General features: G+C 52.1%; 1 protein-coding gene across 2 annotated transcripts in view; it reads right to left on the bottom strand.

Moving 5' to 3' along the window:
• Window positions 1-26,563, bottom strand: part of dcaf15 (DDB1 and CUL4 associated factor 15) — a 60,049-nt gene that overhangs the window by 24,846 nt on the left and 8,640 nt on the right. The window contains exons 6-10 of one of the 2 annotated variants that reach the window (XM_090195246.1): window positions 25,926-26,087; window positions 23,974-24,576; window positions 22,837-22,928; window positions 21,404-21,526; window positions 17,523-17,605 (exon numbers count right to left, since the gene is read on the bottom strand). In XM_090195246.1, coding sequence (XP_090051372.1) covers window positions 17,523-17,605; window positions 21,404-21,526; window positions 22,837-22,928; window positions 23,974-24,576; window positions 25,926-26,087 — 1,063 coding nt within the window. The remainder of the gene's footprint in view (window positions 1-17,522; window positions 17,606-21,403; window positions 21,527-22,836; window positions 22,929-23,973; window positions 24,577-25,925; window positions 26,088-26,563) is intronic. The other variant, XM_090195247.1, reaches the window with a different exon arrangement.

The raw sequence follows: 26,563 nt of genomic DNA, 5'->3' as shown, positions 1-26,563 counted from the left end.
ACACCTCACCAGGTGACTAGCCAGGAAAACATACCTCCAGACCCCAGAACACCTCACCAGGTGAACATCCAGGAAAACAGAGAGAGAACAGCCCTCCAGACCACAGAACACCTCACCAGGTGACTAGAGAGGAAAACAGCCCTCGAGACCCCAGAACACCTCACCAGGTGACTAGAGAGGAAAACAGCCCTCCAGACCCCAGAACACCTCACCAGGTGACTAGTCAGGAAAACAGCCCTCCAGACCCCAGAACACCTCACCAGGTGACTAGAGAGGAAAACAGCCCTCGAGACCCCAGAACACCTCACCAGGTGACTAATCAGGAAAACAGAGGAAAACAGACCTCCAGACCCCAGAACACCTCACCAGGTGACTAGTCAGGAATACAGAGGAAAACAGACATCCAGACCCCAGAACACCTCACCAGGTGACTAGCCAGGAAAACAGCCCTCCAGACCCCAGAACACCTCACCAGGTGACTAGTCAGGAAAACAGAGGAAAACAGACCTCCAGACCCCAGAACACATCACCAGGTGACTAGTCAGGAAAACAGCCATCCAGACCCCAAAACATCTCACCAGGTGACCATCCAGGAAAACAGCCCTCCAGACCTCCAGACCCCAGAACACCTCACCAGGTGACCATCCAGGAAAACAGACCTCCAGACCCCAGAACACCTCACCAGGTGACCATCCAGGAAAACAGAGGGAGAACAGCCCTCCAGACCCCAGAACACCTCACCAGGTGACCATCCAGGAAAACAGACCTCCAGACCCCAGAACACCTCACCAGGTGAACATCCAGGAAAACAGAGAGAGAACAGCCCTCCAGACCCCAGAACACCTCACCAGGTGACGAGCCAGGAAAACAGACCTCACCAGGTGACTAGAGAGGAAAACAGCCCTCGAGACCCCAGAACACCTCACCAGGTGACTAGTCAGGAAAACAGACCTCCAGACCCCAGAACACATCACCTGTTTGACTAGCCAGGAAAACAGCCCTCCAGACCCCAGAACACCTCACCAGGTGACTAGTCAGGAAAACAGAGGAAAACAGCCCTCCAGACCTCACCAGGTGACTAGTCAGGAAAACAGCCATCCATACCCCAGAACATCTCACCAGGTGACCATCCAGGAAAACAGAGGGAGAACAGCCCTCCAGACCCCAGAACACCTCACCAGGTGACTACCCAGGAAAACAGACCTCCAGACCACCTCACTAGGTGACTAGTCAGGAAAACAGAGGAAAACAGCCCTCCAGACCCCAGAACACCTCACCAGGTGACTAGAGAGGAAAACAGACCTCCAGACCCCAGAACACCTCACCAGGTGACTAGTAAGGAAAACAGACATCCAGACCCCAGAACACCTCACCAGGTGACTAGCCAGGAAAACAGACCTCCAGACCCCAGAACACCTCACCAGGTGACTAGCCAGGAAAACAGACCTCCAGACCCCAGAACACCTCACGAGGTGACTGACTACCCAGGAAAACAGACCTCCAGACCCCAGAACACCTCACCAGGTGACCATCCAGGAAAACAGACCTCCAGACCCCAGAACACCTCACCAGGTGACTAGAGAGGAAAACAGACCTCCAGACGCCAGAACACATCACCAGGTGACTAGCCAGGAAAACAGCCCTCCAGACCCCAGAACACCTCACCAGGTGACTAGAGAGGAAAACAGACCTCCAGACCCCAGAACACATCACCAGGTGACTAGCCAGGAAAACAGCCCTCCAGACCCCAGAACACCTCACCAGGTGACTAGTCAGGAAACCTCCTGACTACCCAGGAAAACAGACCTCCAGACCTCCAGACCCCAGGACACCTCACCAGGTGACTAGACTAGCCAGGAAAACAGACCTCCAGACCCCAGAACACCTCACCAGGTGACCATCCAGGAAAACAGCCCTCCAGACCCCAGAACACCTCACCAGGTGACTAGAGAGGAAAACAGACCTCCAGACCCCAGAACACCTCACCAGGTGACTAGAGAGGAAAACAGACCTCCAGACCCCAGAACACCTCACCAGGTGACTAGCCAGGAAAACAGACCTCCAGACCCCAGAACACCTCACCAGGTGACCATCCAGGAAAACAGACCTCCAGACCCCAGAACACCTCACCAGGTGACTAGCCAGGAAAACAGACCTCCAGACCCCAGAACACCTCACCAGGTGACCATCCAGGAAAACAGACCTCCAGACCCCAGAACACCTCACCAGGTGAACATCCAGGAAAACAGAGAGAGAACAGCCCTCCAGACCACAGAACACCTCACCAGGTGACTAGCCAGGAAAACAGACCTCCAGACCCCAGAACACCTCACCAGGTGACTAGAGAGGAAAACAGCCCTCCAGACCCCAGAACACCTCACCAGGTGACTAGAGAGGAAAACAGCCCTCCAGACCCCAGAACACCTCACCAGGTGACTAGTCAGGAAAACAGACCTCCAGACCCCAGAACACCTCACCAGGTGACTAGCCAGGAAAACAGCCCTCCAGACCCCAGAACACCTCACCAGGTGACTAGTCAGGAAAACAGCCATCCAGACCCCAGAACATCTCACCAGGCGACCATCCAGGAAAACAGAGGGAGAACAGCCCTCCAGACCCCAGAACACCTCACCAGGTGACCATCCAGGAAAACAGAGGGAGAACAGCCCTCCAGAACACCTCACCAGGTGACTAGCCAGGAAAACAGACCTGCAGACCCCAGAACATCTCACCAGGTGACTAGCCAGGAAAACAGACCTCCAGACCCCAGAACACCTCACCAGGTGACTAGAGAGAAAAACAGACCTCCAGACCCCAGAACACCTCACCAGGTGACCAATCAGGAAAACAGAGGAAAACAGACCTCCAGACCCCAGAACACCTCACCAGGTGACTAGCCAGGAAAACAGACCTCCAGACCCCAGAACACCTCACCAGGTGAACATCCAGGAAAACAGAGAGAGAACAGCCCTCCAGACCACAGAACACCTCACCAGGTGACTAGAGAGGAAAACAGCCCTTGAGACCCCAGAACACCTCACCAGGTGACTAGAGAGGAAAACAGCCCTCCAGACCCCAGAACACCTCACCAGGTGACTAGTCAGGAAAACAGCCCTCCAGACCCCAGAACACCTCACCAGGTGACTAGAGAGGAAAACAGCCCTCGAGACCCCAGAACACCTCACCAGGTGACTAGAGAGGAAAACAGCCCTCCAGACCCCAGAACACCTCACCAGGTGACTAGTCAGGAAAACAGCCCTCCAGACCCCAGAACACCTCACCAGGTGACTAGTCAGGAAAACAGCCCTCCAGACCCCAGAACATCTCACCAGGTGACCATCCAGGAAAACAGAGGGAGAACAGCCCTCCAGACCCCAGAACACCTCACCAGGTGACCATCCAGGAAAACAGAGGGAGAACAGCCCTCCAGACCCCAGAACACCTCACCAGGTGACTAGCCAGGAAAACAGACCTCCAGACCCCAGAACACCTCACCAGGTGACCATCCAGGAAAACAGACCTCCAGACCCCAGAACACCTCACCAGGTGAACATCCAGGAAAACAGAGAGAGAACAGCCCTCCAGACCCCAGAACACCTCACCAGGTGACCATCCAGGAAAACAGAGGGAGAACAGCCCTCCAGACCCCAGAACACCTCACCAGGTGACTAGCCAGGAAAACAGACCTCCAGACCCCAGAACACCTCACCAGGTGACTAGAGAGGAAAACAGCCCTCGAGACCCCAGAACACCTCACCAGGTGACTAGAGAGGAAAACAGCCCTCCAGACCCCAGAACACCTCACCAGGTGACTAGTCAGGAAAACAGCCCTCCAGACCCCAGAACACCTCACCAGGTGACTAGTCAGGAAAACAGCCATCCAGACCCCAGAACATCTCACCAGGTGACCATCCAGGAAAACAGAGGGAGAACAGCCCTCCAGACCCCAGAACACCTCACCAGGTGACCATCCAGGAAAACAGAGGGAGAACAGCCCTCCAGACCCCAGAACACCTCACCAGGTGACTAGCCAGGAAAACAGACCTGCAGACCCCAGAACACCTCACCAGGTGACTAGTCAGGAAAACAGAGGAAAACAGACATCCAGACCCCAGAACACCTCACCAGGTGACTAGCCAGGAAAACAGACCTCCAGACCCCAGAACACCTCACCAGGTGACCATCCAGGAAAACAGACCTCCAGACCCCAGAACACCTCACCAGGTGAACATCCAGGAAAACAGAGGGAGAACAGCCCTCCAGACCCCAGAATACCTTACCAGGTGACTAGAGAGGAAAACAGCCCTCCAGACCCCAGAACACCTCACCAGGTGACTAGAGAGGAAAACAGACCTCCAGACCCCAGAACACCTCACCAGGTGACTAGCCAGGAAAACAGCCCTCCAGACCCCAGAACACCTCACCAGGAGACTAGAGAGGAAAACAGACCTCCAGACCCCAGAACACCTCACCAGGTGACTAGCCAGGAAAACAGACCTCCAGACCCCAGAACACCTCACCAGGTGACTAGACTAGCCAGGAAAACAGACCTCCAGACCCCAGAACACCTCACCAGGTGACTAGACTAGCCAGGAAAACAGACCTCCAGACCCCAGAACACCTCACCAGGTGACCATCCAGGAAAACAGCCCTCCAGACCCCAGAACACCTCACCAGGTGACTAGAGAGGAAAACAGACCTCCAGACCCCAGAACACCTCACCAGGTGACCATCCAGGAAAACAGAGGGAGAACAGCCCTCCAGACCCCAGAACACCTCACCAGGTGACTAGCCAGGAAAACAGACCTCCAGACCCCAGAACACCTCACCAGGTGACTAGCCAGGAAAACAGACCTCCAGACCCCAGAACAGCTCACCAGGTGACCATCCAGGAAAACAGCCCTCCAGACCCCAGAACACCTCACCAGGTGACTAGAGAGGAAAACAGACCTCCAGACCCCAGAACACCTCACCAGGTGACTAGCCAGGAAAACAGACCTCCAGACCCCAGAACACCTCACCAGGTGACTAGACTAGCCAGGAAAACAGACCTCCAGACCCCAGAACACCTCACCAGGTGACTAGACTAGCCAGGAAAACAGACCTCCAGACCCCAGAACACCTCACCAGGTGACCATCCAGGAAAACAGCCCTCCAGACCCCAGAACACCTCACCAGGTGACTAGAGAGGAAAACAGACCTCCAGACCCCAGAACACCTCACCAGGTGACCATCCAGGAAAACAGAGGGAGAACAGCCCTCCAGACCCCAGAACACCTCACCAGGTGACTAGCCAGGAAAACAGACCTCCAGACCCCAGAACACCTCACCAGGTGACTAGCCAGGAAAACAGACCTCCAGACCCCAGAACAGCTCACCAGGTGACCATCCAGGAAAACAGCCCTCCAGACCCCAGAACACCTCACCAGGTGACTAGAGAGGAAAACAGACCTCCAGACCCCAGAACACCTCACCAGGTGACTAGAGAGGAAAACAGACCTCCAGACACCAGAACACCTCACCAGGTGACCAATCAGGAAAACAGAGGAAAACAGACCTCCAGACCCCAGAACACCTCACCAGGTGACTAGCCAGGAAAACAGACCTCCAGACCCCAGAACACCTCACCAGGTGACCATCCAGGAAAACAGACCTCCAGACCCCAGAACACCTCACCAGGTGACTAGCCAGGAAAACAGACCTCCAGACCCCAGAACACCTCACCAGGTGACCATCCAGGAAAACAGACCTCCAGACCCCAGAACACCTCACCAGGTGACCATCCAGGAAAACAGAGGGAGAACAGCCCTCCAGACCCCAGAACACCTCACCAGGTGACTAGCCAGGAAAACAGACCTGCAGACCCCAGAACATCTCACCAGGTGACTAGCCAGGAAAACAGATCTCCAGACCCCAGAACACCTCACCAGGTGACTAGAGAGGAAAACAGACCTCCAGACCCCAGAACACCTCACCAGGTGACCAATCAGGAAAACAGAGGAAAACAGACCTCCAGACCCCAGAAAACCTCACCAGGTGACTAGCCAGGAAAACAGACCTCCAGACCCCAGAACACCTCACCAGGTGACCATCCAGGAAAACAGACCTCCAGACCCCAGAACACCTCACCAGGTGAACATCCAGGAAAACAGAGAGAGAACAGCCCTCCAGACCACAGAACACCTCACCAGGTGACTAGCCAGGAAAACAGACCTCCAGACCCCAGAACACCTCACCAGGTGACTAGAGAGGAAAACAGCCCTCGAGACCCCAGAACACCTCACCAGGTGACTAGAGAGGAAAACAGCCCTCCAGTCCCCAGAACACCTCACCAGGTGACTAGTCAGGAAAACAGCCCTCCAGACCCCAGAACACCTCACCAGGTGACTAGTCAGGAAAACAGCCATCCAGACCCCAGAACATCTCACCAGGTGACCATCCAGGAAAACAGAGGGAGAACAGCCCTCCAGACCCCAGAACACCTCACCAGGTGACCATCCAGGAAAACAGAGGGAGAACAGCCCTCCAGACCCCAGAACACCTCACCAGGTAAACAGACCTCCAGACCCCAGAACACCTCACCAGGTGACTAGCCAGGAAAACAGACCTCCAGACCCCAGAACACCTCACCAGGTGACCATCCAGGAAAACAGACCTCCAGACCCCAGAACACCTCACCAGGTGACTAATCAGGAAAACAGACCTCCAGACCCCAGAACACCTCACCAGGTGACTAGTCAGGAAAACAGAGGAAAACAGACATCCAGACCCCAGAACACCTCACCAGGTGACTAGAGAGGAAAACAGACCTCCAGACCCCAGAACACCTCACCAGGTGACTAGCCAGGAAAACAGACCTCCAGACCCCAGAACACCTCACCAGGTGACCATCCAGGAAAACAGACCTCCAGACCCCAGAACACCTCACCAGGTGAACATCCAGGAAAACAGAGGGAGAACAGCCCTCCAGACCCCAGAATACCTCACCAGGTGACTAGAGAGGAAAACAGACCTCCAGACCCCAGAACACCTCACCAGGTGACTAGCCAGGAAAACAGCCCTCCAGACCCCAGAACACCTCACCAGGTGACTAGAGAGGAAAACAGACCTCCAGACCCCAGAACACCTCACCAGGTGACTAGCCAGGAAAACAGCCCTCCAGACCCCAGAACACCTCACCAGGTGACTAGAGAGGAAAACAGACCTCCAGACCCCAGAACACCTCACCAGGTGACTAGACTAGCCAGGAAAACAGACCTCCAGACCCCAGAACACCTCACCAGGTGACTAGACTAGCCAGGAAAACAGACCTCCAGACCCCAGAACACCTCACCAGGTGACCATCCAGGAAAACAGCCCTCCAGACCCCAGAACACCTCACCAGGTGACTAGAGAGGAAAACAGACCTCCAGACCCCAGAACACCTCACCAGGTGACCATCCAGGAAAACAGAGGGAGAACAGCCCTCCAGACCCCAGAACACCTCACCAGGTGACTAGCCAGGAAAACAGACCTCCAGACCCCAGAACACCTCACCAGGTGACTAGCCAGGAAAACAGACCTCCAGACCCCAGAACAGCTCACCAGGTGACCATCCAGGAAAACAGACCTCCAGACCCCAGAACACCTCACCAGGTGACCATCCAGGAAAACAGAGGGAGAACAGCCCTCCAGACCCCAGAACACCTCACCAGGTGACTAGCCAGGAAAACAGACCTGCAGACCCCAGAACATCTCACCAGGTGACTAGCCAGGAAAACAGATCTCCAGACCCCAGAACACCTCACCAGGTGACTAGAGAGGAAAACAGACCTCCAGACCCCAGAACACCTCACCAGGTGACCAATCAGGAAAACAGAGGAAAACAGACCTCCAGACCCCAGAAAACCTCACCAGGTGACTAGCCAGGAAAACAGACCTCCAGACCCCAGAACACCTCACCAGGTGACCATCCAGGAAAACAGACCTCCAGACCCCAGAACACCTCACCAGGTGAACATCCAGGAAAACAGAGAGAGAACAGCCCTCCAGACCACAGAACACCTCACCAGGTGACTAGCCAGGAAAACAGACCTCCAGACCCCAGAACACCTCACCAGGTGACTAGAGAGGAAAACAGCCCTCGAGACCCCAGAACACCTCACCAGGTGACTAGAGAGGAAAACAGCCCTCCAGACCCCAGAACACCTCACCAGGTGACTAGTCAGGAAAACAGCCCTCCAGACCCCAGAACACCTCACCAGGTGACTAGTCAGGAAAACAGCCATCCAGACCCCAGAACATCTCACCAGGTGACCATCCAGGAAAACAGAGGGAGAACAGCCCTCCAGACCCCAGAACACCTCACCAGGTGACCATCCAGGAAAACAGAGGGAGAACAGCCCTCCAGACCCCAGAACACCTCACCAGGTAAACAGACCTCCAGACCCCAGAACACCTCACCAGGTGACTAGCCAGGAAAACAGACCTCCAGACCCCAGAACACCTCACCAGGTGACCATCCAGGAAAACAGACCTCCAGACCCCAGAACACCTCACCAGGTGACTAATCAGGAAAACAGACCTCCAGACCCCAGAACACCTCACCAGGTGACTAGTCAGGAAAACAGAGGAAAACAGACATCCAGACCCCAGAACACCTCACCAGGTGACTAGAGAGGAAAACAGACCTCCAGACCCCAGAACACCTCACCAGGTGACTAGCCAGGAAAACAGACCTCCAGACCCCAGAACACCTCACCAGGTGACCATCCAGGAAAACAGACCTCCAGACCCCAGAACACCTCACCAGGTGAACATCCAGGAAAACAGAGGGAGAACAGCCCTCCAGACCCCAGAATACCTCACCAGGTGACTAGAGAGGAAAACAGACCTCCAGACCCCAGAACACCTCACCAGGTGACTAGCCAGGAAAACAGCCCTCCAGACCCCAGAACACCTCACCAGGTGACTAGAGAGGAAAACAGACCTCCAGACCCCAGAACACCTCACCAGGTGACTAGCCAGGAAAACAGCCCTCCAGACCCCAGAACACCTCACCAGGTGACTAGAGAGGAAAACAGACCTCCAGACCCCAGAACACCTCACCAGGTGACTAGACTAGCCAGGAAAACAGACCTCCAGACCCCAGAACACCTCACCAGGTGACTAGACTAGCCAGGAAAACAGACCTCCAGACCCCAGAACACCTCACCAGGTGACCATCCAGGAAAACAGCCCTCCAGACCCCAGAACACCTCACCAGGTGACTAGAGAGGAAAACAGACCTCCAGACCCCAGAACACCTCACCAGGTGACCATCCAGGAAAACAGAGGGAGAACAGCCCTCCAGACCCCAGAACACCTCACCAGGTGACTAGCCAGGAAAACAGACCTCCAGACCCCAGAACACCTCACCAGGTGACTAGCCAGGAAAACAGACCTCCAGACCCCAGAACAGCTCACCAGGTGACCATCCAGGAAAACAGACCTCCAGACCCCAGAACACCTCACCAGGTGACCATCCAGGAAAACAGAGGGAGAACAGCCCTCCAGACCCCAGAACACCTCACCAGGTGACTAGCCAGGAAAACAGACCTGCAGACCCCAGAACATCTCACCAGGTGACTAGCCAGGAAAACAGATCTCCAGACCCCAGAACACCTCACCAGGTGACTAGAGAGGAAAACAGACCTCCAGACCCCAGAACACCTCACCAGGTGACCAATCAGGAAAACAGAGGAAAACAGACCTCCAGACCCCAGAAAACCTCACCAGGTGACTAGCCAGGAAAACAGACCTCCAGACCCCAGAACACCTCACCAGGTGACCATCCAGGAAAACAGACCTCCAGACCCCAGAACACCTCACCAGGTGAACATCCAGGAAAACAGAGAGAGAACAGCCCTCCAGACCACAGAACACCTCACCAGGTGACTAGCCAGGAAAACAGACCTCCAGACCCCAGAACACCTCACCAGGTGACTAGAGAGGAAAACAGCCCTCGAGACCCCAGAACACCTCACCAGGTGACTAGAGAGGAAAACAGCCCTCCAGACCCCAGAACACCTCACCAGGTGACTAGTCAGGAAAACAGCCCTCCAGACCCCAGAACACCTCACCAGGTGACTAGTCAGGAAAACAGCCATCCAGACCCCAGAACATCTCACCAGGTGACCATCCAGGAAAACAGAGGGAGAACAGCCCTCCAGACCCCAGAACACCTCACCAGGTGACCATCCAGGAAAACAGAGGGAGAACAGCCCTCCAGACCCCAGAACACCTCACCAGGTAAACAGACCTCCAGACCCCAGAACACCTCACCAGGTGACTAGCCAGGAAAACAGACCTCCAGACCCCAGAACACCTCACCAGGTGACCATCCAGGAAAACAGACCTCCAGACCCCAGAACACCTCACCAGGTGACTAATCAGGAAAACAGACCTCCAGACCCCAGAACACCTCACCAGGTGACTAGTCAGGAAAACAGAGGAAAACAGACATCCAGACCCCAGAACACCTCACCAGGTGACTAGAGAGGAAAACAGACCTCCAGACCCCAGAACACCTCACCAGGTGACTAGCCAGGAAAACAGACCTCCAGACCCCAGAACACCTCACCAGGTGACCATCCAGGAAAACAGACCTCCAGACCCCAGAACACCTCACCAGGTGAACATCCAGGAAAACAGAGGGAGAACAGCCCTCCAGACCCCAGAATACCTCACCAGGTGACTAGAGAGGAAAACAGACCTCCAGACCCCAGAACACCTCACCAGGTGACTAGCCAGGAAAACAGCCCTCCAGACCCCAGAACACCTCACCAGGTGACTAGAGAGGAAAACAGACCTCCAGACCCCAGAACACCTCACCAGGTGACTAGCCAGGAAAACAGCCCTCCAGACCCCAGAACACCTCACCAGGTGACTAGAGAGGAAAACAGACCTCCAGACCCCAGAACACCTCACCAGGTGACTAGACTAGCCAGGAAAACAGACCTCCAGACCCCAGAACACCTCACCAGGTGACTAGACTAGCCAGGAAAACAGACCTCCAGACCCCAGAACACCTCACCAGGTGACCATCCAGGAAAACAGCCCTCCAGACCCCAGAACACCTCACCAGGTGACTAGAGAGGAAAACAGACCTCCAGACCCCAGAACACCTCACCAGGTGACCATCCAGGAAAACAGAGGGAGAACAGCCCTCCAGACCCCAGAACACCTCACCAGGTGACTAGCCAGGAAAACAGACCTCCAGACCCCAGAACACCTCACCAGGTGACTAGCCAGGAAAACAGACCTCCAGACCCCAGAACAGCTCACCAGGTGACCATCCAGGAAAACAGCCCTCCAGACCCCAGAACACCTCACCAGGTGACTAGAGAGGAAAACAGACCTCCAGACCCCAGAACACCTCACCAGGTGACTAGAGAGGAAAACAGACCTCCAGACCCCAGAACACCTCACCAGGTGACCAATCAGGAAAACAGAGGAAAACAGACCTCCAGACCCCAGAACACCTCACCAGGTGACTAGCCAGGAAAACAGACCTCCAGACCCCAGAACACCTCACCAGGTGACCATCCAGGAAAACAGACCTCCAGACCCCAGAACACCTCACCAGGTGACTAGCCAGGAAAACAGACCTCCAGACCCCAGAACACCTCACCAGGTGACTAGAGAGGAAAACAGCCCTCCAGACCCCAGAACACCTCACCAGGTGACTACCCAGGAAAACAGACCTCCAGACCCCAGAACACCTCACCAGGTGACTAGCCAGGAGAACAGCCCTCCAGACCCCAGAACACCTCACCAGGTGACTACCCAGGAAAACAGACCTCCAGACCCCAGAACACCTCACCAGGTGACTAGCCAGGAAAACAGACCTCCAGACCCCAGAACACCTCACCAGGTGAACATCCAGGAAAACAGAGAGAGAACAGCCCTCCAGACCACAGAACACCTCACCAGGTGACTAGCCAGGAAAACAGACCTCCAGACCCCAGAACACCTCACCAGGTGACTAGAGAGGAAAACAGCCCTCGAGACCCCAGAACACCTCACCAGGTGACTAGAGAGGAAAACAGCCCTCCAGACCCCAGAACACCTCACCAGGTGACTAGTCAGGAAAACAGACCTCCAGACCCCAGAACACCTCACCAGGTGACTAGCCAGGAAAACAGCCCTCCAGACCCCAGAACACCTCACCAGGTGACTAGTCAGGAAAACAGCCATCCAGACCCCAGAACATCTCACCAGGCGACCATCCAGGAAAACAGAGGGAGAACAGCCCTCCAGACCCCAGAACACCTCACCAGGTGACCATCCAGGAAAACAGAGGGAGAACAGCCCTCCAGACCCCAGAACACCTCACCAGGTGACTAGCCAGGAAAACAGACCTGCAGACCCCAGAACATCTCACCAGGTGACTAGCCAGGAAAACAGACCTCCAGACCCCAGAACACCTCACCAGGTGACTAGAGAGGAAAACAGACCTCCAGACCCCAGAACACCTCACCAGGTGACCAATCAGGAAAACAGAGGAAAACAGACCTCCAGACCCCAGAACACCTCACCAGGTGACTAGCCAGGAAAACAGACCTCCAGACCCCAGAACACCTCACCAGGTGACCATCCAGGAAAACAGACCTCCAGACCCCAGAACACCTCACCAGGTGACTAGAGAGGAAAACAGCCCTCGAGACCCCAGAACACCTCACCAGGTGACTAGAGAGGAAAACAGCCCTCCAGACCCCAGAACACCTCACCAGGTGACTAGTCAGGAAAACAGCCCTCCAGACCCCAGAACACCTCACCAGGTGACTAGAGAGGAAAACAGCCCTCGAGACCCCAGAACACCTCACCAGGTGACTAGAGAGGAAAACAGCCCTCCAGACCCCAGAACACCTCACCAGGTGACTAGTCAGGAAAACAGCCCTCCAGACCCCAGAACACCTCACCAGGTGACTAGTCAGGAAAACAGCCATCCAGACCCCAGAACATCTCACCAGGTGACCATCCAGGAAAACAGAGGGAGAACAGCCCTCCAGATCCCAGAACACCTCACCAGGTGACCATCCAGGAAAACAGAGGGAGAACAGCCCTCCAGACCCCAGAACACCTCACCAGGTGACTACCCAGGAAAACAGACCTCCAGACCCCAGAACACCTCACCAGGTGACTAGCCAGGAAAACAGACCTCCAGACCCCAGAACACCTCACCAGGTGACTACCCAGGAAAACAGACCTCCAGACCCCAGAACACCTCACCAGGTGACTAATCAGGAAAACAGACCTCCAGACCCCAGAACACCTCACCAGGTGACTAGTCAGGAAAACAGAGGAAAACAGACATCCAGACCCCAGAACACCTCACCAGGTGACTAGCCAGGAAAACAGACCTCCAGACCCCAGAACACCTCACCAGGTGACCATCCAGGAAAACAGAGGGAGAACAGCCCTCCAGACCCCAGAACACCTCACCAGGTGACTAGAGAGGAAAACAGACCTCCAGACCCCAGAACACCTCACCAGGTGACTAGCCAGGAAAACAGCCCTCCAGACCCCAGAACACCTCACCAGGTGACTAGAGAGGAAAACAGACCTCCAGACCCCAGAACACCTCACCAGGTGACTAGCCAGGAAAACAGACCTCCAGACCCCAGAACACCTCACCAGGTGACTAGCCAGGAAAACAGACCTCCAGACCCCAGAACACCTCACCAGGTGACTAGAGAGGAAAACAGCCCTCGAGACCCCAGAACACCTCACCAGGTGACTAGAGAGGAAAACAGCCCTCCAGACCCCAGAACACCTCACCAGGTGACTAGTCAGGAAAACAGCCCTCCAGACCCCAGAACACCTCACCAGGTGACTAGCCAGGAAAACAGCCCTCCAGACCCCAGAACATCTCACCAGGTGACCATCCAGGAAAACAGACCTCCAGACCCCAGAACACCTCACCAGGTGAACATCCAGGAAAACAGAGAGAGAACAGCCCTCCAGACCCCAGAACACCTCACCAGGTGACTAGCCAGGAAAACAGACCTCCAGACCCCAGAACACCTCACCAGGTGACCATCCAGGAAAACAGACCTCCAGACCCCAGAACACCTCACCAGGTGAACATCCAGGAAAACAGAGAGAGAACAGCCCTCCAGACCACAGAACACCTCACCAGGTGACTAGCCAGGAAAACAGACCTCCAGACCCCAGAACACCTCACCAGGTGACTAGAGAGGAAAACAGCCCTCGAGACCCCAGAACACCTCACCAGGTGACTAGAGAGGAAAACAGCCCTCCAGACCCCAGAACACCTCACCAGGTGACTAGAGAGGAAAACAGCCCTCCAGACCCCAGAACACCTCACCAGGTGACTAGTCAGGAAAACAGCCCTCCAGACCCCAGAACACCTCACCAGGTGACTAGTCAGGAAAACAGCCATCCAGACCCCAGAACATCTCACCAGGTGACCATCCAGGAAAACAGAGGGAGAACAGCCCTCCAGACCCCAGAACACCTCACCAGGTGACCATCCAGGAAAACAGAGGGAGAACAGCCCTCCAGACCCCAGAACACCTCACCAGGTGACTAGCCAGGAAAACAGACCTGCAGACCCCAGAACACCTCACCAGGTGACTAGTCAGGAAAACAGAGGAAAACAGACATCCAGACCCCAGAACACCTCACCAGGTGACTAGCCAGGAAAACAGACCTCCAGACCCCAGAACACCTCACCAGGTGAACATCCAGGAAAACAGAGGGAGAACAGCCCTCCAGACCCCAGAATACCTCACCAGGTGACTAGAGAGGAAAACAGACCTCCAGACCCCAGAACACCTCACCAGGTGACTAGCCAGGAAAACAGCCCTCCAGACCCCAGAACACCTCACCAGGTGACTAGAGAGGAAAACAGACCTCCAGACCCCAGAACACCTCACCAGGTGACTAGCCAGGAAAACAGCCCTCCAGACCCCAGAACACCTCACCAGGTGACTAGAGAGGAAAACAGACCTCCAGACCCCAGAACACCTCACCAGGTGACTAGACTAGCCAGGAAAACAGACCTCCAGACCCCAGAACACCTCACCAGGTGACTAGACTAGCCAGGAAAACAGACCTCCAGACCCCAGAACACCTCACCAGGTGACCATCCAGGAAAACAGCCCTCCAGACCCCAGAACACCTCACCAGGTGACTAGAGAGGAAAACAGACCTCCAGACCCCAGAACACCTCACCAGGTGACTAGCCAGGAAAACAGCCCTCCAGACCCCAGAACACCTCACCAGGTGACTAGAGAGGAAAACAGACCTCCAGACCCCAGAACACCTCACCAGGTGACTAGCCAGGAAAACAGACCTCCAGACCCCAGAACACCTCACCAGGTGACTAGCCAGGAAAACAGACCTCCAGACCCCAGAACACCTCACCAGGTGACTAGAGAGGAAAACAGCCCTCGAGACCCCAGAACACCTCACCAGGTGACTAGAGAGGAAAACAGCCCTCCAGACCCCAGAACACCTCACCAGGTGACTAGTCAGGAAAACAGCCCTCCAGACCCCAGAACACCTCACCAGGTGACTAGCCAGGAAAACAGCCCTCCAGACCCCAGAACATCTCACCAGGTGACCATCCAGGAAAACAGACCTCCAGACCCCAGAACACCTCACCAGGTGAACATCCAGGAAAACAGAGAGAGAACAGCCCTCCAGACCCCAGAACACCTCACCAGGTGACTAGCCAGGAAAACAGACCTCCAGACCCCAGAACACCTCACCAGGTGACCATCCAGGAAAACAGACCTCCAGACCCCAGAACACCTCACCAGGTGAACATCCAGGAAAACAGAGAGAGAACAGCCCTCCAGACCACAGAACAACTCACCAGGTGACTAGCCAGGAAAACAGACCTCCAGACCCCAGAACACCTCACCAGGTGACTAGAGAGGAAAACAGCCCTCGAGACCCCAGAACACCTCACCAGGTGACTAGAGAGGAAAACAGCCCTCCAGACCCCAGAACACCTCACCAGGTGACTAGAGAGGAAAACAGCCCTCCAGACCCCAGAACACCTCACCAGGTGACTAGTCAGGAAAACAGCCCTCCAGACCCCAGAACACCTCACCAGGTGACTAGTCAGGAAAACAGCCATCCAGACCCCAGAACATCTCACCAGGTGACCATCCAGGAAAACAGAGGGAGAACAGCCCTCCAGACCCCAGAACACCTCACCAGGTGACCATCCAGGAAAACAGAGGGAGAACAGCCCTCCAGACCCCAGAACACCTCACCAGGTGACTAGCCAGGAAAACAGACCTGCAGACCCCAGAACACCTCACCAGGTGACTAGTCAGGAAAACAGAGGAAAACAGACATCCAGACCCCAGAACACCTCACCAGGTGACTAGCCAGGAAAACAGACCTCCAGACCCCAGAACACCTCACCAGGTGACCATCCAGGAAAACAGACCTCCAGACCCCAGAACACCTCACCAGGTGAACATCCAGGAAAACAGAGGGAGAACAGCCCTCCAGACCCCAGAATACCTCACCAGGTGACTAGAGAGGAAAACAGACCTCCAGACCCCAGAACACCTCACCAGGTGACTAGCCAGGAAAACAGCCCTCCAGACCCCAGAACACCTCACCAGGTGACTAGAGAGGAAAACAGACCTCCAGACCCCAGAACACCTCACCAGGTGACTAGCCAGGAAAACAGCCCTCCAGACCCCAGAACACCTCACCAGGTGACTAGAGAGGAAAACAGACCTCCAGACCCCAGAACACCTCACCAGGTGACTAGACTAGCCAGGAAAACAGACCTCCAGACCCCAGAACACCTCACCAGGTGACTAGACTAGCCAGGAAAACAGACCTCCAGACCCCAGAACACCTCACCAGGTGACCATCCAGGAAAACAGCCCTCCAGACCCCAGAACACCTCACCAGGTGACTAGAGAGGAAAACAGACCTCCAGACCCCAGAACACCTCACCAGGTGACCATCCAGGAAAACAGAGGGAGAACAGCCATCCAGACCCCAGAACACCTCACCAGGTGACTAGCCAGGAAAACAGACCTCCAGACCCCAGAACACCTCACCAGGTGACTAGCCAGGAAAACAGACCTCCAGACCCCAGAACACCTCACCAGGTGAACATCCAGGAAAACAGAGGGAGAACAGCCCTCCAGACCCCAGAACACCTCACCAGGTGACTTGTCAGGAAAACAGAGGGAGAACAGCCCTCCAGACCCCAGAACACCTCACCAGGTGACTAGAGAGGAAAACAGCCCTCCAGACCCCAGAACACCTCACCAGGTGACTAGCCAGGAAAACACCAGGTGACTAGAGAGGAAAACAGCCCTCCAGACCCCAGAACACCTCACCAAGTGACTAGTCAGGAAAACAGCCCTCCAGACCCCAGAACACCTCACCAGGTGACTGGCCACAATTGTATTTTTTGTTCAAGCTGGGATGAAGCGTGGCTATGCCTTTACTAAAAAATAGCTGTGTGTGTGTGTGTGTGTGTGTAGTGTAGTTACCTGCAGTGTTCCTCTTCAGGGTTGGAGAACGCCAGAAGTAGCAGCCCAATGTTTATCACCACTGTGTTAGTCTCTGGACACACCTGATACACACAAATACACACCATTACCGTCTGACCAGATGTGAGTGTGTGTGCGTATATATATATATATATACACACACACAGTGTGTAAGTGTGCACGCTTGTAGACTAAGTGTCTGTTGATGCTCCTGTGTGTGAACGCATGGGTACGGGTCGTGTGTATATGTCTATAGTGTGTGTGTGAAATAGAGATATATATATATATATATATATCTCTATTTCACACACACACAGCTACAGATGAAGTCAGAAGTTCATGCACTTTAGCCAAATACATTTAAACCCAGTTTTTCACAATTCCTGACATTTAATCCCAGTAAAAAAAATCCCTGTTTTAGGTCAGCTAGGATCACCACTTTATTTTAAGAATGTGAAATGTCAGAATAATAGTAGAGAGAATGATTTATTTAAGCTTTTAATTCTTTCATCACAATCACAGTGGGTCAGAAGTTTACATACACTCAATTAGTATTTGGCAGCATTGCCTTTAAATTGTTTAACTTGGATCAAACATTTCAGGTAGCCTCCCACAATAAGTTGTGCATTTTGGCCCATTCCTCCTGACAAGAGCTGGTGTAACTGAGTCAGGTTTGTAGGCCTCCTTGATTGCACACACTTTTTCAGTTCTGCCCACAAATGTTCTACAAGACTGAGGTCAGGTCTTTGTGATGGCCACTCCAATACCTTGACTTTGTTGTCCTTAAGCCATTTTGCCACATGCTTGGGGTCATTGTCCATTTGGAAGACCCATTTGCAACCAAGCTTTAACTGATGTCTTGAGATGTTGCTTCAATATATTCACATAATTTCCCTTCCTGATGACATATATTTTGTGAAGTGCACCAGTCCCTCCTGCAGAAAAGCACCCCAGTCTGCTATCACAGTCTGGAACATGTTCCGGGATTCTCCGATGGCATTGAAGAGTACACCACATCAGTCAGTGGATTGATCCATAAGTGCATCGAGAACATCATCCCCACAGTGACTGTACGTACATACCCCAACCAGAAGCCATGGATTCCAGACAACATTCGCACTGAGCTAAAGGGTAGAGCTGCCGCTTTCAAAGTGCGGGACTCTAACCCGGAAGCTTACAAGAAATCCTGCTATGCCCTGCAACGAACCATCAAAACAGGCAAAGCGTCAATACAGGGCTAAGATTGAATCATACTACACCGGCTCCGGCGCTCGTCTTATGTGGCAGGGATTACAAACTATTACATACTACAAAGGGAAGCACAGCCGCGAGCTGCCTACTGACACGAGCCTACCAGACGAGCTAAATCACTTTATGCTCGCGTCGAGGCAAGCAACACTGAGGCATGCATGAGAGCATCAGCTGTTCCGGACGACTATGTGATCACGCTCTCCGTGGCCGACATGAGTAAGACCTTTAAACAGGTCAACATACACAAAGCTGCGGGGCCAGACGGATTACCAGGACGTGTGCTCCAGGCATGTGCTGACCAACTGGCAGGTGTCTTCACTGACATTTTCAATGTTTCAGTGTCCCTGATTGAGTCTGTAATACCAACATGTTTCAAGCAGACCACCATAGTCCCTGTGCCCAAGAACAAAGGCAACCTGCCTAAATGACTACAGACCAATAGCACTCACGTCTGTAGCCATGAAGTGCTTTGAAAGGCTGGTAATGGCTCACATCAACACCATTATCCCAGAAACCCTAGACCCACTCCAATTTGCATACCGCCCAAACAGATCCACAGATGACGCCATCTCTATTGCACTCCACATTGCCCTTTCCCACCTGGACCAAAATAACACTTGTGAGAATGCTGTTCATGGACTACAGCTCAGCGTTCAACACCATAGTACCCTCAAAGCTCATCACTAAGCCAAGGATCCTGGGACTATCTCCGACAACGACGAGACAGTCTATAGGGAGGTCGTCAGAGACCTGGCCTTGTGGTGCCAGAATAACAACCTTTCCCTCAATGTCGCCAAGACTAAGGAGCTGATTGTGGACTACAGGAAAAGGAGGACTGAGCACGCCCCCATTCTCGTCGACGGGGCTGTAGTGGAGCAGGTTGAGAGCTTCAAGTTCCTCGGTGTCCACATCAACAACAAACTAGAATAGTCCAAACACACCAAGACAGTCGTGAAGAGGGCACGACAACGCCTATTCCCCCCAGGAGGCTGAAAAGATGTGGCATGGGTCCCGAGATGGCACATATATGTATGTCGATAGTGTATCTAGGTCTATAGTGTGTATATAGGTCTATAGTGTGTATATAGGTCTATAGTGTATATATAGGTCTATAGTGTATAGTGTGTATATAGTCTATAGTGTGTATATAGTCTATAGTGTGTATATAGTCTATAGTGTAGTGTGTATATAGTCTATAGTGTATAGTGTGTATAGTGTGTATATAGTGTATAGTGTGTATATAGTGTATAGTGTATAGTGTGTATATAGTGTGTATATAGTGTATAGTGTGTATATAGTCTAGTGTATAGTGTGTATATAGTGTATAGTGTGTGTATAGTGTATAGTGTGTATATAGTCTATAGTGTATAGTGTGTATATAGTGTATAGTGTATAGTGTGTATATAGTCTATAGTGCATAGTGTGTATATAGTCTATAGTGTGTATATAGTCTATAGTATATAGTGTATAGTGTGTATATAGTGTATAGTGTCTATATAGTCTATAGTGTATATATAGTGTATAGTGTGTATATAGTGTATAGTGTATAGTGTGTATATAGTGTATAGTGTGTATATAGTGTATAGTGTATAGTGTGTATATAGTGTATAGTGTATAGTGTCTATATAGTCTATAGTGTATAGTGTGTATATAGTGTATAGTGTATAGTGTGTATATAGTGTATAGTGTATAGTGTGTATATAGTGTATAGTGTATAGTGTGTATATAGTCTATAGTGTATAGTGTGTATATAGTCTATAGTGTGTATATAGTCTATAGTATATAGTGTATAGTGTGTATATAGTGTATAGTGTCTATATAGTCTATAGTGTATAGTGTGTATATAGTGTATATATAGTGTATAGTCTATAGTGTATATATAGTGTATATATAGTGTATAGTGTGTATATAGTCTATAGTGTGTAGTGTGTATATGGTGTATAGTGTGTATATAGTGTGTATATAGTCTATAGTGTATAGTGTGTATATATATATATATATAGTCTATAGTGTATAGTGTGTATATAGTCTATAGTGTATAGTGTGTATATAGTGTATAGTGTGTGTATAGTGTGTATATAGTCTATAGTGTATATATAGTCTATAGTGTGTATATAGTGTAGTGTGTATATAGTGTATAGTGTGTATATAGTCTATAGTGTATAGTGTGTATATAGTCTATAGATAGTGTATAGTGTATATATAGTGTATAGTGTGTATATAGTCTATAGTGTGTATATAGTCTATATAGTGTGTATATAGTGTATAGTGGGTATATAGTGTATAGTGTGTATATAGTCTATAGTGTGTATATAGTCTATAGTGTATAGTGTGTATATAGTCTATAGTGTATAGTGTGTATATAGTGTATAGTGTATATATAGTGTATAGTGCATAGTGTGTATATAGTCTATAGTGTGTATATAGTCTATAGTGTGTATATAGTCTATAGTGTATAGGTCTATATAGGTGTAGAGGTATATATATATATATATATATATATATATATATATATATATATATATATATATATATATATATATATATATATATATATATATATATATATATATATATATATATATATATATATATATATATATATATATATATATGGTGTATTTATGTACCTCCAGTATAACAACGTCGTAGTCGTTGAAGGAACAGAACTGAGCAGCCCAGCGGGCGTCGCTCCGGATCACCTCGTTGATCAGGTACTCAAAGTCCAGAGTCAACTGCTCCACACACACACTCTGTAGGACAGACACACACACACACACTCTCAGTAGGACACACACATTAGCATGTTCTGGTTTACTGCAGGTCTAAACATTAACTCACACACTCTGTAGGACACACACACACTCTGTAGGACACACACACACACACACACTCTGTAGGACACACACACACACACTCTGTAGGACACACACACACACACTCTGTAGGACACACACACACACACTCTGTAGGACACACACACACACACTCTGTAGGACACACACACACACACTCTGTAGGACACACACACACACTCTGTAGGACACACACACACACACTCTGTAGGACACACACACACTCACTCTGTAGGACACACACACACACACTCTGTAGGACACACACACACACACTCTGTAGGACACACACACACTCTGTAGGACACACACACACTCTGTAGGACACACACACACTCTGTAGGACACACACACACTCTGTAGGACACACACACACACTCTGTAGGACACACACACACACTCTGTAGGACACACACACACACTCTGTAGGACACACACACACACTCTGTAGGACACACACACACACTCTGTAGGACACACACACACACTCTGTAGGACACACACACACACTCTGTAGGACACACACACACTCTGTAGGACACACACACACTCTGTAGGACACACACACACTCTGTAGGACACACACACACTCTGTAGGACACACACACACTCTGTAGGACACACACACACTCTGTAGGACACACACACACACTCTGTAGGACACACACACACTCTGTAGGACACACACACACTCTGTAGGACACACACACACTCTGTAGGACACACACACACTCTGTAGGACACACACACACTCTGTAGGACACACACACACTCTGTAGGACACACACACACTCTGTAGGACACACACACACTCTGTAGGACACACACACACTCTGTAGGACACACACACACTCTGTAGGACACACACACACTCTGTAGGACACACACACACTCTGTAGGACACACACACACTCTGTAGGACACACACACACTCTGTAGGACACACACACACTCTGTAGGACACACACACACTCTGTAGGACACACACACACTCTGTAGGACACACACTCTGCAGGACACAGACATTAGCATGTTCTGGTTTACTGCAGGTCTCCTGGACTTGGGTTCCTTCCAAATACTAAGTGAAGACAACAGGTGTAAATATTAACACTCAGGCCCTGTGTCTCAGACACATCTCTCCTTCTGCTGATCTAGCTATCTCAATTGGTAGGGCTGGATTTTATTCTCTCACACACACACACACACACCTGTCCGTTGTGGGGCCCAGTGACCAGCTGTAGGTTGCGTCCCTTCAGGTCAGTCACAGTGAAGGGCAGCTGGACCTTATCATCCTCATAACCTAGAGGGAGCGAGGGAAGAAAGAGAAGAGGGGAGCGAGAGAGGGAGGGATAGAGTGAGGGAAGATAGATAGGAAGAGGGATGGATAGAGGGAGGGGTGAGGGAGAGAGTGAGGGGTGAGGGAGAGAGTGAGGGGTGAGGGAGAGAGTGAGGGGTGAGGGAGAGAGTGAGGGGTGAGGGAGAGAGTGAAGGGTGAGGGAGAGAGTGAAGGGTGAGGGAGAGAGTGAGGGGTGAGAGAGAGGGGGGGGGAGAGAGAGAGGGGGGAGAGAGAGAGAGAGGGGGAAGAGAGAGAGAGAGGGGGAAGAGAGAGAGAGAGGGGGAAGAGAGAGAGAGAGGGGGAAGAGAGAGAGAGAGGGGGAAGAGAGAGAGAGAGGGGGAAGAGAGAGAGAGAGGGGGAAGAGAGAGAGAGGGGGAAGAGAGAGAGGGGGAAGAGAGAGAGGGGGAAGAGAGAGAGGGGGAAGAGGGATGGATAGAGGGAGGGGTGAGGGATTAAGGGAAGAGAGAGGGGGGGAGAGAGAAGAGAGAGGGGCGAGGGGGAAGAGAGAGAGGGGGAAGTGAGAGAGGGAGAGGGGGAAGTGAGAGAGGGAGAGAAGGAAGAATGAGAGAGGGAGAGAAGGAAGAATGAGAGAGGGAGAGAAGGAAGAATGAGAGAGGGAGAGAAGGAAGAATGAGAGAGGGAGAGAAGGAAGAATGAGAGAGGGAGAGAAGGAAGAATGAGAGAGGGAGAGAAGGAAGAATGAGAGAGGGAGAGAAGGAAGAATGAGAGAGGGAGAGAAGGAAGAATGAGAGAGGGAGAGAAGGAAGAATGAGAGAGGGAGAGAAGGAAGAATGAGAGAGGGAGAGAAGGAAGAATGAGAGAGGGAGAGAAGGAAGAATGAGAGAGGGAAGAGAGGGAGAGAAGGAAGAATGAGAGAGAGGGATAGAGTGAGGGGTGAGCAGAAATAGAGGGCGAGACAGAAATAAAGGGAGGAGTTTCAGCTTCCTATTTACATGACCAAGCACATTGTGTGTTACATGTGAAAACTTCTACAGTGTGTCTGTCTCACCTCCTGCATCCTGCTCTGGCGCCCCCGGCTGTGGCATGCGGTACTGCAAGCGGGTGTAGTTGACATATCCCGGCTCGCTGCAGCCTGCTTCCTGAGAAGAATGAGGAGTGGGGGGGGACGAGGAGGAGGAGGCAGGAGACGTCATCGCACTACACTGAATAGAGTCCTCCGGCAAAGGTCGCAACAAACTTTGGTTCCCAGCTGAAGTGGAAGTCTGTGGTGCGCTAGTCAGTTGATCCGTTTGTGTGTCTTCCCTCTGTTCTCTGTCCCTCTCCACGCTCACCCCTTCTCTCTCAGTCACGACGGCCTCCTCTCCTACTTCGCTCCCCTCCGGATTCCCTCTCCTCTCCCCTCCCTCGTTTTCTCTCCCTCCTCCCTGGGCACGTCTGAAGAGGTCGGCGGCGAACTCTCGCGCCCGGGCGGCAGCTTGTGATTGGCTAGGGGAAAGAGGGGCGGGGCTTGGTTTGGCAGTTAGCAGGCGGCTGTCAGGAGACCCGTGAGAGGAAGAGGATGAAGAGGGCGATGGAGGGGTTTGATGTTCTAAGGTGGGGGCTGTGGCTCTCTTTCTGAACAGGATCTGAGAGGAATGACCCTGCTCACCTGCTGACAACACAGGAGACGAGACTCAGTAACGTCCCACAGGGGACTCAGTAACGTCCCACAGGGGACTCAGTAACATCCCACAGGGGACTCAGTAACATCCCACAGGGGACTCAGTAACATCCCACAGGGGACTCAGTAACATCCCACAGGGGACTCAGTAACATCCCACAGGGGACTCAGTAACATCCCACAGGGGACTCAGTAACATCCCACAGGGGACTCAGTAACATCCCACAGGGGACTCAGTAACATCCCACAGGGGACTCAGTAACATCCCACAGGGGACTCAGTAACATCCCACAGGGGACTCAGTAACATCCCACAGGGGACTCAGTAACATCCCACAGGGGACTCAGTAACATCCCACAGGGGACTCAGTAACATCCCACAGGGGACTCAGTAACATCCCACAGGGGACTCAGTAACATCCCACAGGGGACTCAGTAACATCCCACAGGGGACTCAGTAACATCCCACAGGGGACTCAGTAACATCCCACAGGGGACTCAGTAACATCCCACAGGGGACTCAGTAACATCCCACAGGGGACTCAGTAACATCCCACAGGGGACTCAGTAACATCCCACAGGGGACTCAGTAACATCCCACAGGGGACTCAGTAACATCCCACAGGGGACTCAGTAATATCCCACAGGGGACTCAGTAATATCCCACAGGGGACTCAGTAATATCCCACAGGGGACTCAGTAATATCCCACAGGGGACTCAGTAATATCCCACAGGGGACTCAGTAATATCCCACAGGGGACTCAGTAATATCCCACAGGGGACTCAGTAATATCCCACAGGGGACTCAGTAATATCCCACAGGGGACTCAGTAATATCCCACAGGGGACTCAGTAATATCCCACAGGGGACTCAGTAATATCCCACAGGGGACTCAGTAATATCCCACAGGGGACTCAGTAATATCCCACAGGGGACTCAGTAATATCCCACAGGGGACTCAGTAATATCCCACAGGGGACTCAGTAATATCCCACAGGGGACTCAGTAATATCCCACAGGGGACTCAGTAATATCCCACAGGGGACTCAGTAATATCCCACAGGGGACTCAGTAATATCCCACAGGGGACTCAGTAATATCCCACAGGGGACTCAGTAATATCCCACAGGGGACTTAGTAATAACCCACAGGGGACTTAGTAATATCCCACAGGGGACTTAGTAATATCCCACAGGGGACTTAGTAATATCCCACAGGGGACTTAGTAATATCCCACAGGGGACTTAGAGGGAAAATGAACGAGACAGAAAGAGAGAAGGGGTAGAGAGAAATTAAACTGAACCAGAAAGGTGAAGTGTGTGTTTGCATTGTCTCCTACCTGGACAGAGGGACACAGAGCAGGCCACCAGGGAATAGGAGGTGTTGAGGAAGATCACCTGGTCTTTCTTCAGCTGGAAGGCAGGCTGGAAGGTGGGGAAGGGATAGACCACCTGGTACCGACTGTTCAACATATAGCCATGTTCCAGACACTCTCCACTACCTAGAGAGAGAGAGACCATGTTCCAGACACTCTCCACTACCTAGAGAGAGACTGTTCAACATATAACCATGTTCCAGACACTCTCCACTACCTAGAGAGAGAGAGACCATGTTCCAGACACTCTCCACTACCTAGAGAGAGAGAGAGACTGTTCAACATATAACCATGTTCCAGACACTCTCCACTACCTAGAGAGAGAGAGACCATGTTCCAGACACTCTCCACTACCTAGAGAGAGAGAGAGAGACTGTTCAACATATAACCATGTTCCAGACACTCTCCACTACCTAGAGAGAGAGAGAGACTGTTCAACATATAGCCATGTTCCAGACACTCTCCACTACCTAGAGAGAGAGACCATGTTCCAGACACTCTCCACTACCTAGAGAGAGAGAGACTGTTCAACATATAGCCATGTTCCAGACACTCTCCACTACCTAGAGAGAGAGACCATGTTCCAGACACTCTCCACTACC

This window comes from Oncorhynchus mykiss, chromosome 13, assembly GCF_057628025.1.
Source record: "Oncorhynchus mykiss isolate SJ-2025 chromosome 13, ASM5762802v1, whole genome shotgun sequence".
Taxonomy (NCBI): domain Eukaryota; kingdom Metazoa; phylum Chordata; class Actinopteri; order Salmoniformes; family Salmonidae; genus Oncorhynchus; species Oncorhynchus mykiss.
Note: the sequence above shows the minus strand (reverse complement) of the source record. Positions and strands in the feature narration are given on the sequence as shown.